Consider the following 24,366-nt stretch of genomic DNA (forward strand, 5'->3'; position numbering starts at 1 on the left):
TACGGGCGGGTCAATAAGTGCGTGACTTTTTTAATTTTTGACCTCTTTACTGAAACAGCAACACTGCTCCTGTCAACAGGCATCTGTCAGTTGACTCCTTGCAAAATTTTAACTTGCTTCGTCAGTAAGTTTGTATTTGACAGCTATTTTTATCAGACTACTCACTAATTTGAGGAGAAAATGAAAAAAAGTGAATTTCGTGTGCTTATTAAGCATTATTTCTTGCGAAAAAAAACCATTACCTAGACCAAGGCTGAGCTTGATAAATACTATGCGGACTGCACCATCGATTTCAATGGTAAAAAAGTGGTTTGCTGGATTTCGTTGTGGCCGTACAAGCACTGAAGATGCCGAACGTCCTGGACGCCCAGTTGAGGTCTCTACATCCGAAACAATCGAAAAAATTCACGATATGGTTTTGGCCAACCGAAGATTGAAAGTGCGATAGATTGTGGAAGCCGTAGGGATCTCGCATGGCTCAGTGGTTTCAATTTTGAATGATCACTTGGGCATGAGAAAGCTTTCCGCAAGATGGGTGCCGCGTTTGCTCACAGTCGACAGTGCAGTTGCCATGGCAAAAATCCATGAATTGAGCTATGAATTGCTTATCCAGATATTATCCAGATTTGGCTCCGAGCGACTAATTCTTGTTCCCAAACCGGAAGAAATGGCTTGGTGGAAAATGATTTGACTCCAATAATGAAGTCATCTCGCAAACAAGGCCTATTTTGAGGACCTCGACAAATCATTTTTTTTTTGGAAGGGATACAAAAATTTGAGAAGCGTTAGACAAAGTGTATAGAGCTCAAGGGAGACTGCGTTGAAAAATAAAATTATTTTAAAAAATCTGTGTTTTATTCCAAAGGTCATGGACTTATTGACCTGCCCTCGTAGATACACATCAATTTTCTTATCAACTACGAATTCTTGGTTAAAAATTAAACACAGTAGTTTGTTTGGGATTTTTAAAGGGAAAACAAGTTAAGAAGGATAAGGACTTCGATACAATTGTTTTTTGAAGGGAGTTATGATGAAGATAATGTAAATCAGCAAATCAAAATGCGTCGGGCTTACAGGATTCTTTAGACTCAACAAATTTGGACGAACACATGTAATTAATTACTTTTTTTTTTACTTTTCACTTTGGCTTATAAAAATCTTATGTAGATTCATTCAAAAGTTAAGAATTTCTAAACTTGCCTTACTGGAGGTATTTAACGATATTTTTAACAGCTACATTTCAACCAATCAAAATTCACCATTTAATTCCAAATATACTAAAATTCGCAGGGGCTTGAAATTCTTTGATAAAGGAAGGTACAAATTGAGCTTTGGAAATGACTTTAATATTGCCATGGCACAACCAACGGTATCAGACGTTTTCAATGAATTACTTCGGGTTTACTTCCAAATTTCAATTAAAACACAAGGACTCTTTTTCATGAACTTAACCATTCTTTTATACTGTTTTATGTTGCTTACAATTCTGCACTTCTATAGGCGTTTTCAACAAGGGCGGGGAGATGTTGTGTGTAGATGTTTGCTGTCTGGCACGTAGCGTCGTCCTACTAGAATCACATGTCGTCTAGCTCCATATGGTTCAATTAAGGGCACAAGAAATTAGTTATCATCGTTATGTAGGGCTTGCTGTTGACGATGACAGCCTCTAACGTCGTTTTTAAAAAAGTACGGATTAATTACTCGCCGGCTCAAAATCCACACCAAACGGTAACTTTTTGACGATGCATTATCACCCGGTGAACCTCTCGGGGGTTGGTGTCGTCCCATATACGGCAATTTTGTTTGTTAATACAGGTATTTATCCAAAAATGCCCCTCGTCACTTAAGGTAATTTTTCGGCCTTAATTGAGGTAATCTTCCAAACGATTGTTTATGGTAATACAATTTGAGCTCCTGAGGCAGTTGGATCTTGAACGGGTGTAGGCCCAAGTCCCAACGCGAAGTTCGCCAAGTTGAAATCTGCGAAAGGCCGAGTTCTTGTCAACGGCGGAGAATAGACTGCCTCGGGTTCGGCTGCACACTTTCACGGACCTCGACGATGTTTTCGGCCAATCTTGCGATTTTTGAACGTACGGAACGTTAAAGAGTCAACCGTAAGATGGGCGCAATGCGCACAACATTTATCATTTTGATAACATAGTTTTATCATTTGAACGTGCTGTTCAATCGTGTAACATGAAAGGCTTGCAAGGCTGTTACACTTAGTTTTTTTTTTAAGAAATTTTGTCGAAATAAAACACCCACGACACCTGTTGTTTTTGTATAAAAAGTTCGTGAAACACGAAACACTCAATTCACGAACATAAACCACAGATCTCAAAATCTCATCATTTCAAGCACGAGCTCAAGGACGATTTTGCACAAGCTTTTCGGATCATTGTGGAACCCGTGGCATGATGGTTAGTGCGTTGCACCTGTCATACCTATCATGGGTTCGACCACTGCCTATGCAAGAATTGACAAATTCTTCAAAAGTAATTCTGAAAAAGTGTTTTCTCAAATTAGCAGTTGGATTCGGCTTAAAACGGTAGGTCCTCTTCATCCCTGACAACAGTACTAGCACACAAGAATGGTTGAGAGTTGTAAGTCACTAGTTCTCAACGGACTGTTGCGCCACCCAATTTATTTTTTTTTCGAATCATTCACACGATGATACCATTTTTCTTCACGGTGGGCGTTACAGAATCAACCAAATTTTATTCTACTGAAATGTAGATATTTTTTACAATATCTTTCTGGTTCATGATTCACGTTAGATTTTCTATATTCCTTGGCAGGAACAGCGATTTGGCCCCTTTGAATTTTAAGTTGGTTACGCTGAAAAACCGATGTCTTGCCAAACACCTTGAAGCAAACAATACGTAAGTCAAAGCTCAAAACCATATTTTTTAAAAGAAAATTCGAGTAAAAAAATGCGATACTCCTAAGACTAAGACATTAGAGACAGCCATTGTTCATGTTTTAGAATTTAAAACAAAAAATGTATGTGTCCCACTCTTTATAAACGTTATACTGCCAGAAATATAAGACAATCAAAGTTCTTCTAAAGAAAATCAACATTTTCGTAAAAAAATGTAAACTTTCAGTTGAATGCCTTTTTTCTTTATTCATTTACCTGTCTACATGTAAAAAGTTAAAACAATTTTTTTGTTTTGTTTTTTAATTTCGCGGCTATTTGAGTCGACTTTATTCATTATTTGCATGCTTCGTAAATCAATAATAATTAAATCATGCATCAGGTACGGCTTATTACAATTGTCTGTAACTACCGTTTACTATATTATGCATCAGCGATATGAAAAATTAATGAAGTGGTTGATTACATCAAGTTCAATACATAATTGTGTTTATTATAATTAATTTCATTACGTCAGAATTATCTCCTTTAATGGAAAATTTATTTTGATTATAGAAAAAATAGACCGCAAATGAAAATAATCATATTTCCGACTCTATAAAATTCAAACGAAATTCTAAAGGTTTTTAGGTGACATCGCACCTGATGGTTAAATGTGTTAAATGTCACGGTTTTAAGCATCGACACAATAAGAACAATTATTGTCCACAAATGGTATAAGTACCTTATCTGCAGAGCCAAGAAAGCAGTTTATGGGTTTCATAAAAACTGTTCTTACAATTGAATTTATGCGTGGTGTAAGACCAGCAGCAAAAGACAGCAATTGTTAGTGCGGTTAGCCACCTGTAGAGAGTCACGTATAAATTTTCTTCTTCTACTATTAATCATCTTATAGTATTTTTGTTTGTCTTTTTATTGTCTTGCTTTTCGTTCAGCTTGAGTGCAGAACAGAAATGAGAAAGAAAAAGCTGTCTCTGTTGGAAAATAACCATCAACCAGTTCTTAAGTTGTTTAAGACGAAGAGCAAAAAGCTTTATGTATCGTTTTTTTTTTTTATTGTACCTATCCCTTTGGTATACTGTCAAGATCAATGTCACTGTCATTTAGGTTGTGTTTGCGAAGATACAACTGCCAGATTAGCATTATACCTGATTTTTGTCAATGGCTGACTTTAAGTGTGGTAAGAGTTGATGTTATATAAATTTTGAGGTCTTTGTCAGGTATAGAAAATCATGTTATTAGTGATTTCGTTTTTTTTTTTTTATAGAAAGAAGAACGTAATTTAATTTGATATAACATGACATTTTATGACTGAAGGAAATTTAGTTTTTGTAGTTAGGTTTCTCAGTAGTTTTTGATGAATTTTGATTTTTTTTACAGTTTTTATTTTAAATTAAGCTAGAAATTAAATTTCGGATGAATTTCGTATTCTTTGATTATTCTAAAGAATGAAAGACACATTTAATAATCAAGCAAAAAGTTTTTAGTTTCTTAGTTTGTCAACTTGAAAAGTTAGAGGTTAAAGGCAAGATTTTGAAATGTATTGTTACTTAAAGCCTGTCCCTATATCTCGTTCTTCTACCTGTTTTGAGTTACATATAAGTTACATATACGATAAGTTTTGCTTTTTTAGACGTTTGGTTTTATCTTATAGCCAAGAATTTAGCTTTATTATAAAGATAATAGTTTGTATTTCTTTTTAAAAATAATACCAGGCAATTGATGGCGGGCACTTTCTGGCTCAAATAAATATCAGCCGAGAGGACCATTTTCGACAGTTTTGCCGTATGGGCCACATTGGGACAGAATGTCAGCAATAACAAGACGAATATTCTCTTCCAAGGCGTCAATCTTCTCGAGTTTATCTGCGTAGACAAGCGACTTCACATAAACCCACAAAAATAGTCTAATACGCTCACTAAAATTTTCCTTCAATATATTGATGCGTCACGCGTCACGAACGAACGATTATTTTGCTTATAAATTTGAACGATTTGCAAACATTTCTCAGTATCAATTCTATTCATTACTAAATAGTAAACCAAAATGAGCATAAATAAAGTTACATCTGTCAGTAAAACAACTCACACAAAATTTTGAGTTTTTAATAGCAATTTCTATTTTTGATTTCTGGTAGACGAATCCATAAACTTTAATTGATTAAGCAGGAGGTCCGTTAAAATTGAAATAATATGTTTCATGACAAACAACTTAAACAAAATGTAAGGATATTTTGAAAATAGGGTCGAGATTCTTTAAAAAGCACAACCAAACCAATTTTGTATTTAAAATTTGCGATAACGTTGAGATGCATTTGTTTTTTTTACCTCTGGAGTTAGATAAACAATTTTCAGGGCCGGATATATCTTTATCATCACTTGGATAGTTATCGCCAAGTAAAGATCTTAAATTAATTGAGCATCTAAGAGCAGACGTTAAATAAACTGTTTCACTTAAAAAGACACCATCTTACATCGACTATTGAAGCCAATTGGAAAGAAATACTAGGGCGTATTTCATAAACATTGACAATTGCAACAGATGGCATGTACAATTTTTGTTTTTAAACTTGACAATAGTCAAAATAAATCAGTTCCAAAAATAAATGTACAATTGTAGAAAATATCCGCCATCGCTTCTTTATGATATAAATAAATTGCCATTAAAATGAATTGTGGAGTATTTTAACAAAATTGTCAGAAATTTTCCAACAAATTTGTACTGACAATTCTTTTATGAAATAAAGAAGAAATACCAATTTACATATTTGTCAGTATTTAATTGACAATTGCGACAAAAAAAAACTCAGTTATGGTACAATTTTGACAGTCAAAAGATCTAAAATGATAAACGATATATTTTCAAGCAAACGTGATGACGATTTTTAGTTGGGCCTCTGTGTAATACATCGCCGCCGCAGGTGCCGTAGGAATTTGAAACAAAGAATACAAAATGATCTCGAATCGTCAATTAGCCTACAATTTAAAGAAACATTTTTAAAGCACTTATTTTGAGAATGTTGTTAATTTTTAAGCTCTCGATTTATTTGTTTTATGTTCACTTTTTAAAACACTTCAAAATTCAAAGAGTTTCAGCTTTCTGTTACTTCTAACATTGAAAAAATTGGTTCAGAAACGATGAAAATTGAAGCAAAATGCAAAGTTTTTGTTTCATGTTTCATCGTTTTTCGACCATAACGTAGTTCAAGATTGTACAATAAAATGATCAAAATGTCAATTTTGATGTATGACTCTGGTTTGCTCCTGCCGACTTCTTGAATCCCAGGAGCAAAGTTGCATCGAAATTGAAAACCAAAGTGGTTCCTTAAAAATGCTTAACTTAACTTTTATTTTGTTCCAAAAAGTGTTTCTGTAAAATATACATTTTTAATAAAACTGTTGTAACGATTATATGATTGATGCACAATAATAGTTTTTACTTCACACATTATTCTGCCTCAATTGAAGTAGGTTGGCAATGCTTCGAGTACCTTGAACCTGACAAACTATTCTTTTATCAGATAAACGTTTATAGTACCTGTATAGAAAAAAAAAAATGTCAGAAAGACCCCACCTCAAGCCATATAAGAACACAACAACCAACTTGAAAAAAAAAAGAAAGCTCTCTTGCTCTCTTCCTTTCTCTGCTACTGATGCTTTCTTCTCTTCCATCAACTTCTTTGATCATATTTAACATTTACCACTGACCATCGCGGCGATCAGTTCAAATACAAACCTCATCCAAATACAAACTCTAAGCGGTTCTTTTTCGACCGTGTCGGTATACGACTACAAAAATATATCACTTCCAAAGAAAACCTCATCGCAAAAAAAAAAGAAAAACGTAATTTATTTTCCATTAGTAGTTTGCATTTTATCGCAGTTGAAGAAAAAATAAAATTAAGATACTTTCGGAATCCGGGAAATTTGAAAAGAAACATGCTTTGGTAAATGATTGATCTTTGAATAATGTTTTTTTTTTCTTAAATTGAAAATTCCTTTTTTGCTTTGACAAAAAGAAAGAAGGAAACAAATTCCATTGTTATTTACATAAATTAAGCACACAAAAAAATAAAAATTATAAAATCGTAAAAATGAGAACGATGAGTGTTGAATGAAAGTGCGTCGCGTCGTTCGTGTCCCAGATTCGTTTAAAGAATATTTTGTCGTTCTTAATGTGGCTGGATGTGTGTGTGCTAATAATTTTGGGTACCTTATTGTGAATAGTGAAATTTTAAGTCTTATATAGCACATTATTGGTTATAACGGTTTTATTGACCATTTGGTGATCCAAAAAATAAGATTGACAGAGAATAATGTTTTTTAACATGTCTTTTTATTTGTGACGTATGTTGATGAGTGATAGAGGCCGCGTTTGCTTATGACGTAATTTAAGCCCAGATAACTTTTGCACCGCTAACACCTTTTTGATTTAATGTTTGTAGATGAAGATGAATTGGTATTTAAAAAAATCTTCAGTGTCTAAAGGAAAAGAAAAGTAATTTTCAATATTGGAGATTTTATCAGGAATACAATGTTTCCTTTCTTTATAGGTTCTAAATTTAAAAGTTGTCCTTTTATTTTAGTTCATTATTTTAAACTGCTTTATATTTGATTCTTTTCCTTCGAAATAAACTCCTTTGAAATATTTTGTACAGGAAAATATTCCTGGGGGAAAAAATGTTTCTTTATGTTTTTTGGCAACATAAATCAGTCAAGGAACTTTCAAACTCGAAACGTGAATATGAATGTTACTTTTGTAGAAAAAACAAACATGAAATATGTTATTTATAGAGAGCAAAATCTGCATTAATATTGTCATTTAATAGTAGGTTTAGTAATAATTGATGAAATAATTTCATTGAGTCAAAGAACATTGTTTGGTTTAACGAACAGTTCTATTTCAATAAATCAATTCGGTATAGTACTTCAGCTCGTGAAGAACCAGGGCTTAGTGGTTTACAACTCTAAACAATTCATGTGTGAAGTGTCATTGATAGAGGGGAACTTAAATATTTGTGACAAATTTGAAACTTTTTGTTTCAAGAATTACTCTTGGAAGATTTAATCCGCGCAATTTTCCATGAAGAAAACACTTAAAAAAAGGATTGAATCCAAAACTTTGACTTGAGAGTTCTATCAATCAAAATCTATTTACCGTCCTTTAATTTTCATCTTCAACTTGATGGATTTGGTTTATAATATGCTTCCTCATTTATAAAATTGAAAATCATATAAATTACTGTTTGAATTCTTCTATTTTCGACTGTCATTCCGACATTACATTGGAAGTCTTCAAAAACAAACAATATATCCCAACCTTATGGATTATTATTAATTAACAGCTTTGTACAACAAATCTCAAGTTATCAAGTCAAATGTAAGAATTTTATGTAACCATGGTTTTTAAACCTATGGAAACATTGACACTGCAAAGGTAAATCATGACAATGACAAATAAATTTCACTTTTTGATGTTAATTGGTGTACTCATAGATAAGTAAACGCAGGTATTTACTCCTCTTCGATTGTTTTGTTTGCTTCTAAAAATACTTTTCTTTCAAATCGATCTACGAGTACAATAATTTGAAAGCAATATTGTTGGAATAAGGTAACTTATAGCTTAGTTACAAAATACAAGCAATTAAAATCGAATTCAAGGAAATAAAAATAAGGAAAATATTGAATGTAAGACAATAATATTTATATAGAGTTTACTAGGTAGGTAAGGTTGGTAGAAAATAAATTAGAGATATATTTACTTTCGCTTCCTTTTTGTTTGGCGGGTTTTGCTGCTTAATAGGCAATGACTTACTTATGGATTGATGCGGAGTTATTTGTGTTGACGTCATAAGACTAAGCCAAATTCATGTCGTGTTGTCTTGTGTTGCATGGTGATGGAGAAAATTGAAAAAGAAAGTGAAACTGGTTGTTGTTGTTGTTGTCAGCATGTTGCTTATTGGGTGTTTTTCAGTATTATTCATTGACAATTAAATTATGATTGTTCTTTAAATATTTAATTAGGAGAACTAAGACGAATTGTGGAAGATGTACATAAGCATTTGTTTATTAATGAAGAAAATAGAATGAAAATTGCGCCATCTAAGAAAAGCACATCAAATTCATGACATCTGAAAGTCATTCATTGGAAATGGTTTAATTTTGAAGCTTAGAATCCTTAATTACAGATTTTCGCTATTTGTTATGACTTTAATTTATTATTTTCAAATATAAATCGTATAGAGATGTCAAAGGTCGAAAAATTTAAATTCAACAAAACATGATAATATTGCTTAAATTCTTTCTGGATTCCTCACGTTTTTCCACTAACGCAGTTGTAATATTTTTTCCAAGACATATCATATCGCCTCCTATCAAAGATCCATGAATATTGGGTTGAAATACGTCTTCGTTATTTTATTCTTTCAAAGAATTTTTTGGATGAAAATCCAAGAATATTTTTTTTATTATTGTTTTTCCCAATTTTGTTTTAAGTAAAGTGATGGAAAAAAATGATTGAAATGATCTCTGCATGTAACTTCTATTGGATTTTTGTGTCCATTTAGTATCAACACTTTATAATTTTTCCCAAAAAATACTCCATTAAATTGGTAACCTAACAAAAATGAAAATAATAACACGAGGCTGGGATGCGACCCACATTGATAACTTCGCATCCCGACTGTCTATTTGTCTTTCTTAAAAGTTTTTATGTTTTCGGGTTTTGTTAAAATAGATGTCACTTGAATAATTTTTAAAAAATTTAAAATTACCAACAATATTCTGCAAATGATGCAATAGTTTGATTTCAAAATCTATTTTTGTAAACGAGATTGTTAGTCGAAAACCAATTTTTACTAATCTTATGACCTTTTCTTAAAAGTTTTTCTTTCTTATATAAACAAATACGAATTGGATGAATGAAATCAATTCGAAATAAATACCTTCTATTGTTCAAGTATATCGAGAACCGAATATCATTTTTAACAAATGTTCGTACTGTTTTTTGTAGATTTTATTTTTTTTTTTTTAAAACAGACTGTTCGATTTTTATCAAAAATTCACTGAATGTAGAAAACAATATTTTATGTAAGATTAAATAAGTTTGAAACAAATATTTTTAATTTTTGAAAAGCCATTTGATTTTTTTAAGATTTTATTTTTTGTTAACAAACTTTCAATTCGATTTTTCAAAAAATTTTATCGAATGTTCAAAACAATATTTCTCATGAGATAAAATTAGATTCAAGCCAAAATCTCAAAGTTTTGAAAAGATATTTAAGACGAAAATCAATTTGTACCTAATTTTGTTAATTATTTCTTAGGTTTTTAATTTTTTGTTAAAAACCTGTCAATTCGATTTTTCTCAAAATGGTACGCAATTTGGATACCAATATTTAAAAAAAGAAAATTAGTTTAAAGCCAATGTCCCAAAGTTTTGAAAAGTCATTTGAGTCGAAAATCAATTTTTACCAACTTTTATAAATTTTTTGGTTTAGGTTTTTATTTTTTGCAAAAAAAACTATCAACTCGATTTTTCTCAAAATTTTACCGAATGTTAAAGACAATATTTCTCATAAGATAAAATCAGTTTGAAGCCATAATCTCAAGTTCTTGAAAAGATTGAGTCGAAATTCAGTTTTTACCAACTTTGATTTGACCAGATGTTGCATAAAATTGTTTTGGAGATAAAATCATTTTTTATTCGTAAAATTTTCGAGGTGACAATTTCCAAAAATATACTGGTTTGGTATCACGTTACAATATTTTATATAAAATTTAATTCAAGTCTCTAGTTTTGTTGGTTCGTTAGATATTAAGGGTTAGCACAAAATGTTCACCTTTTTTTAAACTGCTATTCTAAAAAATCCGCCCACGCAATTTTCTTGAGAGCCCTTTCAGCAATATTATCTGTATAACAAAATTTATTTGAAGTCAATATCACTACTGGTTCTTGAGCTATAGACGACGAAAAAAACGCCACGAACGTACGGACATCTTTCTAAAATTCTTTTATTTCGACTCTAGAGAAATTAAAACGTCGAGAAATGTCAAAAACGCATAATTTTTAAGTTTAGAGTCCAGCTTTAATCTACAGCACATATTTGAATATTTTTATTTAAAAATTTGCCCATCTTCAGATGTTGAAAGAATTTGCCTAAAATCTTTTTGCTTACACTAAAATTTTCAACTGTCTTCTGCGTGTATTTACAATCGAACATAAAGTTCTTTGATCGTCTGGCATTATTTCTTCCATCATATCTAAATACATTTGTCTTTTGTTAGCGTAAACATAACATATTTACTTAAATCATTAAAATTTGGACTTTGTGAAAGTGTTTGATTGCAAAAGTTAACATTTTTTGAATATTTTTCTTACTTTGGTCAGAGGTTAATTTGTGATTCGTGTAAGAAAACTTGGTGTCATAAGATTGTGTTTAGATTATCCTACTTGTAAAAATTGCCTTTATTTACATTTTAAAAGTATTTGGGTGTATAACTAGAAAACATATAGTATTTTCCACAATATTTCTCTATCTAATTTCCAATTTTCTATCAAGTAACGTTTAAAACTAGCGAAATTTGTATCTTTTAAGAAGAAAGAATACAACATAACATTAAAATTCGGTCAGAATTTCAAGACAAATGCTTTGATCTAGTATCTTTTCTTAACAAGATTTGCATATTTTTCGATAACTGTGCCATAAGTCCAACAAAAAACTAAAAAACTGATTTTTATATAAAATTAAAGCCTTCTTTTCAATTTTGTTGTATTCATCACTGCTTTTATCAATGCTTTTCGAATATGAGGTTTCTTGTTAAACGATAGGTGTATTCATAAACGTCAGCTTTACTACGAACTGCGTTATTTGCATTCCTAAAGTCAGTTTTTTGATCGAACTAACCTAGTCGAACTGCAGTACCTACCGTTCATAAACGTCAGGCTGTATGTCGTCAGCGTCGGGCAGATTGTGCAGCTGAATTTGTTTGGATGCAGAAAGAGATAATTTCTTAAGCTTAAAAAATGTTTCGTTATAATTTGTTTCCTATTTTTTCTTTGCAAGATATTTGTGCGAATTATAATTTTCTTTTTTTTTCGGTAAGCAAATCAAAAATCAAGTTCAACAAAATTTATTTGGCACTATTTTTTTCTGACGTTTATGAACTCTATTTACATACAAATCGGACTAGTTCAGTTTACTGCAGACATTCTGCATTGGGAGTGCGTTCACAAATGCATCAGAAAAGAAATGCGATTGTGCTAGCGCAAATTTTCTGCGTTTATGAATATACAAGATATTTATCAAATGGCCTATCATTTTAATGATATTTCAATTTGCTTCTTTGCGGACTTTATGTCCTTGGTAACATTATCTTCAAGGTTTCAAATGGACTGTCGGATATTGGCATACACTTTATGTTATAAGTGACACAAAAGAAAAACGTCTTAAGGTGGCCACTTATTATCACTTCTTCGGAAAAAACATGGTTAGGAACATTTTCTGCAAATTTTTGACTGCAAAATCATTAAAATTTTGTAGTTAATTTCCACAACTTTAATGCGTTGTTGAAGTGATTATTATACCATTTTTAGCAATGGCTTAATTTTTCCTTTTCAAATGTTGAAATATTATAGCTTTGAGAGTAAATGGTGCCCAAATAATGGGCATTTAAAAAATCAAACCTTATATTTATTCAAAAACGGTATCATGAAATTTAAATATCTGCACAACCATTCTTTTTGTATTGAATATTAGTAATATTCCCATGGGAAAAATTACTTTCCAGGGGATCTCATATCTTTCACTCCTAAATTACCAAAGACTTGAATAATATTTGGATAAAATTGGTATCACGGGAAAACAAGGCATTCCCAACCCTTATGAAATAAGTTGTCGAACATGTTAAACTCATCATACACGTATATTAAGGCGGGCTTTTTGTTGGTTTGGGATGAATGAACAATGTCCCACAAAAAAGCAGTTGAAACACTAGATCCTACACTGAAAGATATCAAAAACAATCGGGATATCATGAGACGGATGGTGGTTCCTTTAGCTGACGGCTTTAGACAGACCCTGCCGGTAATTACTAAGGGTACACCAGCAGGTGAAATAAACGCATGTTTGAAAACATCTGTGTTATGGGTACATGTATAAAAGTTTTGTCTGACTACGAATATGCGAGTACAGCTACACAATGATTCTCAAGCAGGACAATATGACACTGCTCTTCTAAAAATCAGAGAAGATTGTATGCCAACAGACTATAACGTCTCGATTACGTTAAGTCATGAATTCTGTCAAATTGTCTGTAGCACATATGAATTAAAAAGTTATGTCTATCCAAACCTGCATATGGGCGATCGGGAGTGGTTGGGTGAGAGGGCAATTCAAGCTCCAACTAATGAGATAGTTAGCATCATACCCCACAAAGTTTCTTAATTCTTTGGAATTATCAGGGGTGCCTTCTCATAGGTTAAGTCTGTTAAATGAGAAATCTCGACGCACCAAAGTTATGTAATGGTACGGAGCTACAGATTACTCACCTAGGAAGAAATATTATAAAAGCTATAAAAGCTAATATTGGTTTAATTCCCCGCATTCCGATAATTCCAACCGATTTGCCGTTTCAGTTTCAGTTTAAAAGAGTGCAGTTTCCTGTGAATGCAACATTTGCAATAACAATTAATAAAGCACAAGAACAAACGCTGATTTAAAAAGTATTTTTCGGGTAAAAGTTCTAACAAACATGGGTCCTATTTCAAAAAACACTTCTTAATTTTCACTTTGGAACTTGCAAACAAATAATATCCTGTAGAGTAAAAGTGCAAAGTGTTTCAGAAAATTTTTAAAGTGAAAAGATTGTTCACTTCTCAAAAAGTGAAGGTACGTGTTTCACCAAATAAAATACAACCTTGCAATTCATTCGTATTTTAAAAAATGGGAAAGTAAATCTCGGAATTAAGATTAAATGAAAAGGTTTTGTCAAAAAATAGTTTCTCATATCTAAGTTAATTTTAAGTTTAACTACTTTTTGGTCACTGTTGTAAATTTCTTCGTTTTCAAAATGATTTTCATTTTTTATAAATTATTTTTGAACAGCTTTAAACAAAAACAAACAACTTTTTTTGCTTTAAATTGTCAAATTCCATTGAAGAATGGCTACGATATCGATGCCTATGTCCATAACCTTGTTAACTATTATTTACTTCTTCATTTTCCAAACGGTTCATTTAATTTTGTATTATTTTGAATTGAATTGAATTGAATTATGGCATATTACTAAAAATCTATTCAAAATTCTAAATATTATTTGCAAAGTTTATTGTTCGGTGAAACTAAAAAAACAAGTACTTTGGAAAATGACAAAACTTTTCAAAAAAGACATCATTACCCTTTGAAGTTGGTGATACGAAATTTGCAAATTGGAAAGTGTTTGGTGAAATACGCCCCTGATGTTAATATTTTGGAAGTATAAGTATGCAATGTTTGAATAAATCAGTTAAGCCGTATTTCGAAAATCGAAACCTATGGGAAATGAGCCTTTCAAATTATTATATCTTTTGTGTCTTGTGTGTCAGACGGTAATGAAAAACAGGTCGGAAATATTTTAACTTGGTTCGAGTGTGTAACATTTTGTTAATGCTGCCAAGTCGAAGACTCAATAATTATGCCAAATAGAACAAGTTATTTAAGGACATTTCATAACAATTAAAATAGGTAGGTATAGGAAGGTAGTTTTGTCTTCTCAAATGTCATTGCAAAAGAGTAAACCCTCGTTTTATAATTTCTTTTAATTTTTGAATCACAAAAACTGAGACAGCACAAACAAAAGCACCATTTACGTTTGCCAATTATAAGAAATACGTAGCCCATGCTTGAAACTTTGCGAATCGTGATAGTAATTTAATTTTTATTTGTTGTTATTGGTGTGTGACCAAGCGTGAATAAATTGACGGAAGTATGTATATCGCTGCCAATCGAAAGGTACATATATCCATCAATTCAAACCCTCCAGCCTTATACCAGAATGATACATGTAACAAGTTTGGTGTTTAATATGCGCGTTGAAAAGTTTGTTTTTGATTTAAAAAAAAAAGACTAGTTATGAAATTTTGAACTGCAACAACTACTCATGCAGATAGTATGCGGGCAGTGCAATCGATATGAATATGTATTGATGATTGGTTTATATAATTTATTTGTAGAAATTAAAACAAACGAAGGTTAAATAGGTCGTTTAATTTAGATGCTGGTTTGTTTTTGTTGGCAAAGAAAACCTAAAATTTCTTTCGCACGTTTAAATCACATTAATATTAGATTAATTTTCTATTAACTTTTATTACAGAGATTTACACGGTTTTTCACACGAATCAATAGCAATATTTTACAACGACCACCAAAAAATAATACGAAATACGAAATTAAATACAGAGTTTTCCAATAAAACGTTTCATTTTGATGTTAAAAACTAGTAGTTTTAAAAGAAGTAAACGAATATTTTTTAATTTCATCATAAAGAGAAAGATATCCAAAATGAGCGCCAGGGCTCCAAAATATGGAATTCTTTTTATGAAACCATTCAAATCGCCTTCCACGTTAATATCTTCCAATTCTGGCTAAAAGGAATTATTCATCATAGGTCAGAAGCGAAGTCTATTTACTAATTAATTATTAAGTGAACTCGAAAACTTGGGCGTCCCAAAAAAGATTTGAAAAATTAAACTAGAAAATGGGTTGTTTACAGTAAACAGTATATTTTTCTTTATTTGTTTGTTTAAAGTTGTTTAATAAAAAAACATGTTAAATAATTTTTTTATAATTTTGGGAATAACACGTTTGAAGTTAATTTACGTTTCTGAATAAAGTTATTTGATGTCACACATACTTGGAAAGGTTGTGACTTCTTCTTTTCTAAATAGTCATTTAGTTTAACATACAATACAACAATGAATTTTAATAAAAAATGTTCTCTATTAGCTCCACTAGGTTAATGATTTTTCTTTATTGGTTTTTATTGTGATTTAAAAATAAAAATAATATAAACAAAAAGTTAAAAATTGAGCATTGTATTTCAACTTTGAATTTTATAACTTTTACCATAAAACATTTTTTTTTTCGTCAATTGGTCAGTTTTCGGGAGGTGCTCAGGAAGCTCGGAATAAAGACTATACCTACACAATATTAGATGTTTTTCATAACTCATAGAGTCTAGACAAAACTAGAACAGACAAGATGAAGGACTTGCTCTATGAAGTTTAATTGCTGTTACAAGTGGAGGATACTTGTGCTTTTAAACCTTCTAAAATCTGCACTATTGGAAAAATCACAAATGTTTCAAAAATGTATTGTTCATAATTTTTTGTATTCTGAGAAGATTTGATTTTGATTTGTTAAATTCTCTTCTTGAATATTTGAAACTTTGCATATATCTTTCCACAATTAATACAATCCTTTTGTCAAAAAAATGACTTGTTTGAAAAGTGTATTGTATTTTTTCCGTATATTGTTCCAATTTTCAATTGTAAGACTTTTAATTCAAAAACATAATAAATAAAAGTTCCATCCTCTAAAAATATATTTTTTCTTACTTCATTGAACCGTTTTGAATTTGAAATTAAAACTCTTAGCCAACTTCAATATATTTAATTTTCTAGTACAAAATGTTTCGTTTTCGGAATCAAACTAAGAATAAATAATTAAATTAGATGACTCAACTTACAACTCTCAGCCATTCCTGTGTGCGAGTACTGTTGTTAGGATGGATTGGACCTACAGTTTTAAGACGAATCTGAACGGCTAATTTGAGAAATCACTTTTCATGACAAGAATTACTCTTTAAGAATTTGTCAATTCCTCGCTAGAGGTAGTACCAGTGAAAAAAACTTTAGATGACAAAGGCAGGGATTGAACCCAAAAACCTCTGGCATGACATTCTAACGCACTAACAATCATATCACGGGTACTACAAAACTAGAAATGACTTTAAAAAAACTCTTAATGTAGAAATCCCACTATTTATGTACCTACTTTAAAGAATAATCTTTTATTTAAAGGGTGGAAAAACATAAATTGAATCAGTAAAATGTCTACTTCAAAAATAGGATATTCCAAGTTTCACAGATTTTTGAGACGCCCAAGCAAGTTTGGTTCCATATTTCGCCGGCCACACCGCGCCAGCACAAAAATCCGATCAAACAGTGACACGTTAAGGATGGAAAGGCATTTCAACAACAATTTTTGGATTTTCCGATTCCAGTTTCCAGTTGATCTTGATCATCTTGGATCATTTTCCTTTAGTTTTGTTAATGTCGGCTAAGCGTTTTAGTTTTCCGAACTGTGTATTTTTACGATTCAAATGAGTTACTGAAGAGTGTATCATTTCATTTTTATTAATCCTGTAGTTTTTACCTCTAAATGATAGCTGCCGTACAGCGATGTAATGAAAATGAAACCTCTCATTGGAAAATAAACTTTATTATGTTGTCAAGCCCCAGTTCGAAAGTTGTGTTCTAACATTTCGAAAACCCAATAGAAAATTGAGAAAATATTTTTCATCACTCGTCAATAACCGCAGGCTCGTTTTTGTATTTCTAATTGAAATGATTCCTACATCACTTTAAGAACTACTAAGAGCTTTATAAATTATTTTATTATTATGATTTTAGTATAAGAATTGTCAATTAAAACAACTTGCAATTACCTAATTCATAACAGCAATTATTTAATAAATAAGATGCCAACAGCAAAAGCTTTAATAATTATTATTCTTATTTTCATTTTGTTTCAGAATCCACATTTTGCAACATGTTGACTGTCAAAGATACAATCCACTTACTGTTGTTGAAAGCCAAATAGTAGAGACAACAATCATTATCTTATCTAAGAACCTCTCAACGATACAAATATAATCCACAAAAGATAATCTTTTCCTATACACAATACAATTTAATTTTTAGTACACATAAAATATGAGTAGTGCAATTGTTGGTGCGGCCAATGCCATAGGTGGCGCCATGAGTGCAGCTACAAGTGTTGGCTGGTTTGTTCCAATGTTGGTGGCAGCTATAGCATATTTTCAATATGAAGAAATTATGGACCCTGAATCGAGAATCGTCCCCTCTGATGAAATCCTGGATCATTATGACTTTATTATAATAGGAGCGGGTTCGGCGGGAGCTGTTGTTGCTAATAGACTGACAGAAGTCGAAAATTGGAATGTTCTTCTAATCGAAGCTGGTGGCGATGAAACGGAAATATCTGATGTGCCCCTGATGGCTGGATATCTACAATTGAGTAAAATGGACTGGAAATACAAAACGGAACCAACCGGGAAGAGTTGTTTGGGTAAGAAGCAATATAAGACAATAAAAGTTTTAAATTTCTAAATTTAGTTTTTTGGTTTAGCTATGAACAATGGACGTTGTAATTGGCCACGAGGAAAAGTACTTGGAGGTTCGAGTGTTCTTAACTACATGCTCTATCTTCGAGGTAGTAAAATCGACTACGACAATTGGGAGGCCGCAGGGAACCCTGGGTGGGGTTACAGAGATGCACTGTACTACTTTAAGAAGTCAGAGGACAACACCAATCCCTATCTAGCAAGCACTCCATACCATTCGACTGGAGGCTATTTGACTGTGGGCGAGGCGCCCTTCCATACTCCACTTGCAGCGTCATTTGTAGAAGCTGGCGTTGAGATGGGTTACGAGAACCGCGACTTGAATGGAGAGAAACAGGCCGGCTTTATGATTGCCCAGGGAACAACTCGTCGGGGTAGTCGGTGCAGTACGGCGAAAGCTTTTCTCAGACCAGCAGGCCTCAGGCCGAATTTACACATAACAACGTTTTCGCATGTCACCAGGATTATGATTGATCCGGTGTCCAAGGTCGCTTTCGGTGTGGAGTTTGTCAAGGATCGCAGAATCTACCATGTGAGAGCTACAAAGGAGGTAATTCTATCTGGAGGAACCATCAACTCGCCGCAGATTTTGATGCTTTCTGGGATTGGTCAGCGCAAGGAATTGGCAAAGCATCGAATTCCTGTTATTAAGGAACTCAGTGTTGGAGAGAATATGCAAGACCACATTGGATTGGGTGGGTTGACGTTCTTGGTCAACCAACCGGTATCCATTGTTGAGAGTCGTTTCCATTCAATGTCTACTGTCCTGCAATACGCCGTTTTCGGGCAAGGACCTCTTACAATTCTAGGCGGTGTTGAGGGCCTGGCCTTTGTCAATACGAAATATGCAAATAAGACCCTCGACTGGCCCGACATCGAATTCCATTTTGTATCGGGCTCAACGAATTCCGATGGCGGCACGCAAATCCGAAAGGCTCATGGTTTGACCGATAGATTCTATGCCACTGTCTTCGAGAAAATCAATAACCTAGATGCCTGGAGTATAATTCCCATGTTGCTCCGACCTCGCAGTACTGGCTCTATAAAGCTTCGGAGTAGCAATCCCTTTGACTATCCCTACATCTATCCGAATTATCTGGCTGATGATTTTGACACAAAAACCCTGGTGGAAGGTGTTAAGATTGCTGTGGCACTTTCAAGAACCAAATCAATGCAAAGATTTGGATCGAAAATATCAGCCATCAAATGGCCAGGCTGTTTACATATACAAATGTTCACAGACGAATACTGGGAGTGTATGGTTCGTCAATACACCGTCACTATCTACCATCCAGTTGGAACCTGCAAGATGGGTCCTTATTGGGATCCCGATGCGGTGGTAGATCCTCAGCTAAGAGTTTACGGAATTAGAGGCCTGAGGGTGATTGATGCAAGTATAATGCCAAAATTGGTTAGTGCCAATACGAATGCTCCAACCATAATGATTGCGGAAAAGGGTTCAGATATGATTAAAGAATTTTGGATTAAGAATTCTGTAATTTAAGATAAAAATAAAACTGTTTTTAGATACATCTTGAAAAGGTTTATATTATACAAATATCTTTTTACAAGGAAGAAGAATATTAAATTATTTATTTTATAAGATAATGGCTTTAGAATATTTCGACAACCAAAATTTTGAGTTTCCTTAAGTGAGTGTGTGCTTTCTAATAGTTTATCGTATAAGTTTAAGTTAAGGGAATATTTAATAACAAAAGAGACTATTTTTTTTGATGATGTATAAATATGTGTAAGTAGAATAATTATAAAAATAAACAGAATTATAACAAAGAAATTTTTTTAATAACTTAAGTTTTGAAAAAAGCATGAGTTATTTTTTTTAAAAATTGAATTTCTTATTTTGTGAATTTTTGTATTAATGTTGGCAAAAGTTGCGCAAATATTATTTATCTATAGCGGGGAGGGGTGGGTTAAGTTTTTGGAGATCAAACAATTGGAAGAGAATTTTAAATACGTAATTATTTACAGGTAAAATATTGACATTTATTGGCTGCTTTAATTTTGACAAGACAAATTAAATTTAAACAATTTTTGTTTTATTTAAAAAAAAATGTTGTCTTGAAGTTTTGAAATACTTAAAACAATGTTTTATAATATATTTGGTTTTATAAAATGTCTAGTTTACTAAAGTGTATTTTAAAATCAAATTTTATTTGATTCTGTAATCGTTTGCTTAAAAATATAAACTAGCTCAAAATTTTCAACTAACTTTGAATTGTGTCAAAAAATCAACAAATTAAGAATTTTACTTATATTTTCTTACTTTTAGAACAAATTTGATTCAAGAAATTACATATTTTTCAAGTTTATTTTAAGTACTGTTTGAAATTTATATAAAGGGACGAACAAAAAAAAATATTGAAACAACTATTTCATTGAACAATTTTGAATTTTATACAAATTTAATTCATGATTAAAAATGTAAAAGGTATCTTTACAAAAACATGATTTAAATGTTACAAATGGAGCCTAAAGTAGATTTATGGGGATTTAAACTTTTTCTAAAACATTATGTTTTCGTGTTTTATATAATATTTTTTCTAGAGATGGAATTAAAAGAGATGTGTGCTTATTTACGGTGGGTAAAAGACATAAAAGAAACTTGCGTCTGCTGGCACGTAGTGGCCGAGTTTCTGCGAAAAAGTGCATCAAAAGTACAACTTTTCCGAACATTAAAATAGGGAGGGAAACCAATTAAACCAAACAATACAACACTAATATTACAAACAAGGTTTTGATGGACGTAAATTTGTCCTACAGAGGTCGCCTAAAACGCATTTCTTTACGGTTTTAGACTTTTGGGAAACCACTTGAAATCGGTCTCATCTGGAAGCCATCGACTCTCTGATTGCGAATATTTGCATGATAGACGTCTAGGTGGTCTCAAAGAAAGCAATTAAGGAACTTCTCGTCTTCGAAAGGAAAGTCTTGCGGAGATGCGCTGGACTCTGCTTCAACTACCAGAAGCAGAGGCACTTCAGTAAGAAAAGAGTCTACGACGAATCCAAAATAATTCCCTTGTACCCATGAAGATCACGGGAGGATTGAACAACCACCAAAACGAGCTAATCAGAAGGAAGAACTCCCAGCTATGCTACCCTGAACCCAGATATCTGTCTGCTATGTAAATACTAAACGAGGAACTTGACCCCACCATTGAAGAAGAACATCTTCAATTTTACGCTGACACGGAGTTCACTTACCACCGCGGCTAATAGCCCAAAAAACAGACAACCGGGCCTGAACACCCCGAGGATTTATTAAGTTTACATAGATTTTTTTTATCTAACAACATTAAAATTTTAGTTTATTATTTAATTTCTATTCAAATATACACATTACAGAAATATCGGTGACAAATCTTCCGATAACTGGTGTAGCCCAATAAAAAGTATCTACATTATGTATATAATGTATGTACAGTTGTGTTCATAAAAATAGCATAGCTCTCCAAATAAAACAAAAAGGCCTTTAATATCAACGTTATAATAAATGTCATTAAACTTCTAATAACAAACTAAAATATTTTATTCATATTAACAGAATATATTATTATTATAGATTTTTTACCGTTAGCTCTGTCACAGTAAAAACCGCTTTTTAAATATATGACTGTTCATAAAAATAGCAGTGCATGACAAAGTACTAGATCTATTACGTAAGAAGCAAGAAAAACTGTAATAAGTCATATGAAAGTATACAAATAATGTTAGCTTACAATTAGTACTTTGTTGCATAACCATTTTTTTATGATGCTTCGCATCTACGTGGCATCGAGTCCTCTAAATCCTGACATCTCTCGACTGGTATTGCGTTCCACTATTCACGCAATGCTTCCCACAATTCTTTCGAATTCTTGGGTTTTGCTTTATGAACTGCGTTCTTAAGATCCCCCCACAAATTTAAATGGGGTTAAGGTCGGGGATTGAGCGAGACACTCCATAGCGGATAACTTCTTCTTGGCAAACCATGATTTTTGCATTTTTTGACGTATGCTTTGGGTCATAGTCTTGTTGGTATACTCAAACCAACGTCATTTCCTCTTCGAGAATGTTCACATAGTCGGTTGCATCCCTTATACCCCCGATAAGATAAATAGGCCCGACCCCGTAATATTAAAAGCAAGCCCATATCATAATTTTTCCTCCACCATGCTTCACTGTTTGTATAGTGTACCGTGGATCGATTTCTGCATTTTAGGCTCTTCTCACATATTCTCGACGACTCTTGGACCCAAAAAGGACGACTTTGCTTTCATCTCTGCATAGAACATTCCTCTTTTGCCCAATTTCTCTACGCTTTAACAAAATCCATTCTCTTTGCCACATACTTTTTCGTCAAGAATTGTACCTTGCGGGATGGTAACTTCGCTTATAAAAGACGTCTTCGTATTGTGACAGCGTTAACAGACAGTTGAAGTCCATTTCTTGTTTTCCTAGAGCCTTTGGAAGGGTTCTGTTTTGCTAACTGAACAAGTTTTCTCTCGGTTCTTTTAGTAGTCATCTTTTTTGGGCCTAGCGTTTTCTTGAATATTTTGGTAGGTTTTTCCCTCCAAACGCAGTTTTCTAATATGTTTTCGAATTTTTTCGGTGCAGTGTATTGACCGTCCCATTGTTTATTTTTGAGCTAATATTTATTAATTTTTAATATGCTAGTATGTTACTAATACTTAAAACTTTAAATATTAAAATGTTTATTTACCGAAAAATAAAAAAAAAAATTAATTTTTAACACTTTTTAATTATAAAATCAGAAGCACTGCTATTTTTATGAAAACTCTATATTCAGAGAGCGTCAAGAGTATAACTTCAAGCTAAAAGTCTCTAATACGAAAGACCGTTAGATGCAAGTAACATGACAGGTTTTTTTGTAAAAATGAACACAACTGTATACTATAGCATAATTATGTATAGTTACAAAAAATAAGTTTGCAACCAAATGAACAGATCGTAAGCTCAAATTTAGTTTAATTAAATTTTTTAGTACGATTTTTATTTTAGTTACCGTCTGTTAGTTACAATTTAATTGTTAGGAGTAAAACGTATTTCAGGAAATTACATTTAAAATACAATTAATAAACTATTAAAAGGCATTCGAGACTTTAATAGCGATATTTTATTCTTGGTTAAGTTTTCTGGTTTTTGTTTGGATAAAAAGTCTTTAAATTAATGTACATTACAATAGGTTGTCATCAATCAACATTTCAAAAAACACCAATAACGCTCGTTAATTAAATCTCGGTTGTCAAAAGTTTAACACCACCTCAACTTCTTCTGCTATTTTTGAACATTTCGTTGGAGTTAATATCTTTCTCTTAACATACAGTGCGTTTCATAATTATAACCCACTTTTCCATTTGAGATTCAACCTATAATGAAATTGAAAAAAACTCTAAATAACAAAGCGAATATTTACAAGTAAAATCGCTTGTATTCTTCGATTGTTCGGTAGTACCGCAATTTCTTGCTTGATTTTTCTTTTAAGAGAATTCCATTATATTTGAACTGAGCTACGTTATTCGGTCGATTTGATGTGGTTCATATTTATAACCTACTTCATAATGCTCCCTATAAACATCCAGTTTAGTGTGTTTAAATTAAAGTATGTTGGCTCAGTCGTTTAAGACTTTTTTTTGCAAAATATGCCGCGTGGTAAGGTACTATCTGGTGTCAAAGAAGGTAAAATGTTGGCTCTAAATGAAGATAATGTGAGCATCAGTGCAATTTCGAGGAGAATCAGCAGATGTCGTCGGGTTATTGCTAATTTTTTTTTAAATCCGGAAAGTAAAGGTACTGTGACACGATCAGGAAGAAAAAAAAGCTCAGTGACCGCAAGGAGCGAATAATCGGTTGCGCCGCCTGCAATTCAACCGTAAGTTGCGACAAATTAGCAACGCTGATTTAGACAAGAATGTCAAAACAACGGTTTTTAGAGCTATTCAGCGAAATCCAAACCACAAGGTCGCTAGGCTGGTGCTCGCCAAGAATTATATGGGTACTGATTGGACATCTGCATATTTAAATTAAAAGTTGTTATTGAATCTTCATTAACTTGTTTTTTTTT

The 24,366-nt window shown here is 32.4% G+C and overlaps 2 protein-coding genes across 5 annotated transcripts in view; one reads left to right on the top strand and one right to left on the bottom strand.

The window, feature by feature from the left end:
* LOC129946406 (flotillin-2) overlaps nt 1–24,366 on the bottom strand; it is a 393,620-nt gene that overhangs the window by 57,232 nt on the left and 312,022 nt on the right. The gene's annotated exons all lie outside the window — the stretch shown is intronic.
* Nucleotides 6,468–20,058, top strand: LOC129946400 (glucose dehydrogenase [FAD, quinone]). The gene is made up of 3 exons (XM_056056571.1): nt 6,468–6,824; nt 17,671–18,227; nt 18,288–20,058. Exons 2-3 carry the CDS (start codon nt 17,852–17,854, stop codon nt 19,784–19,786), a joined length of 1,875 nt encoding a protein of 624 aa, XP_055912546.1. The 5' UTR covers nt 6,468–6,824; nt 17,671–17,851; the 3' UTR covers nt 19,787–20,058.

The sequence above is a fragment of the Eupeodes corollae genome, chromosome 2 (genome assembly GCF_945859685.1).
Source record: "Eupeodes corollae chromosome 2, idEupCoro1.1, whole genome shotgun sequence".
Classification (NCBI taxonomy): domain Eukaryota; kingdom Metazoa; phylum Arthropoda; class Insecta; order Diptera; family Syrphidae; genus Eupeodes; species Eupeodes corollae.

Excerpts from the sequence above, each read along its gene's own strand:
- LOC129946400 (XM_056056571.1), top strand. The coding sequence starts at position 17,852 with ATGAGTAGTGCAATTGTTGGTGCGGCCAATGCCATAGGTGGCGCCATG. Across the intron at positions 18,228-18,287 it reads AACCGGGAAGAGTTGTTTGG|CTATGAACAATGGACGTTGT; the intron begins GTAAGAAGCAAT and ends TTTTTGGTTTAG.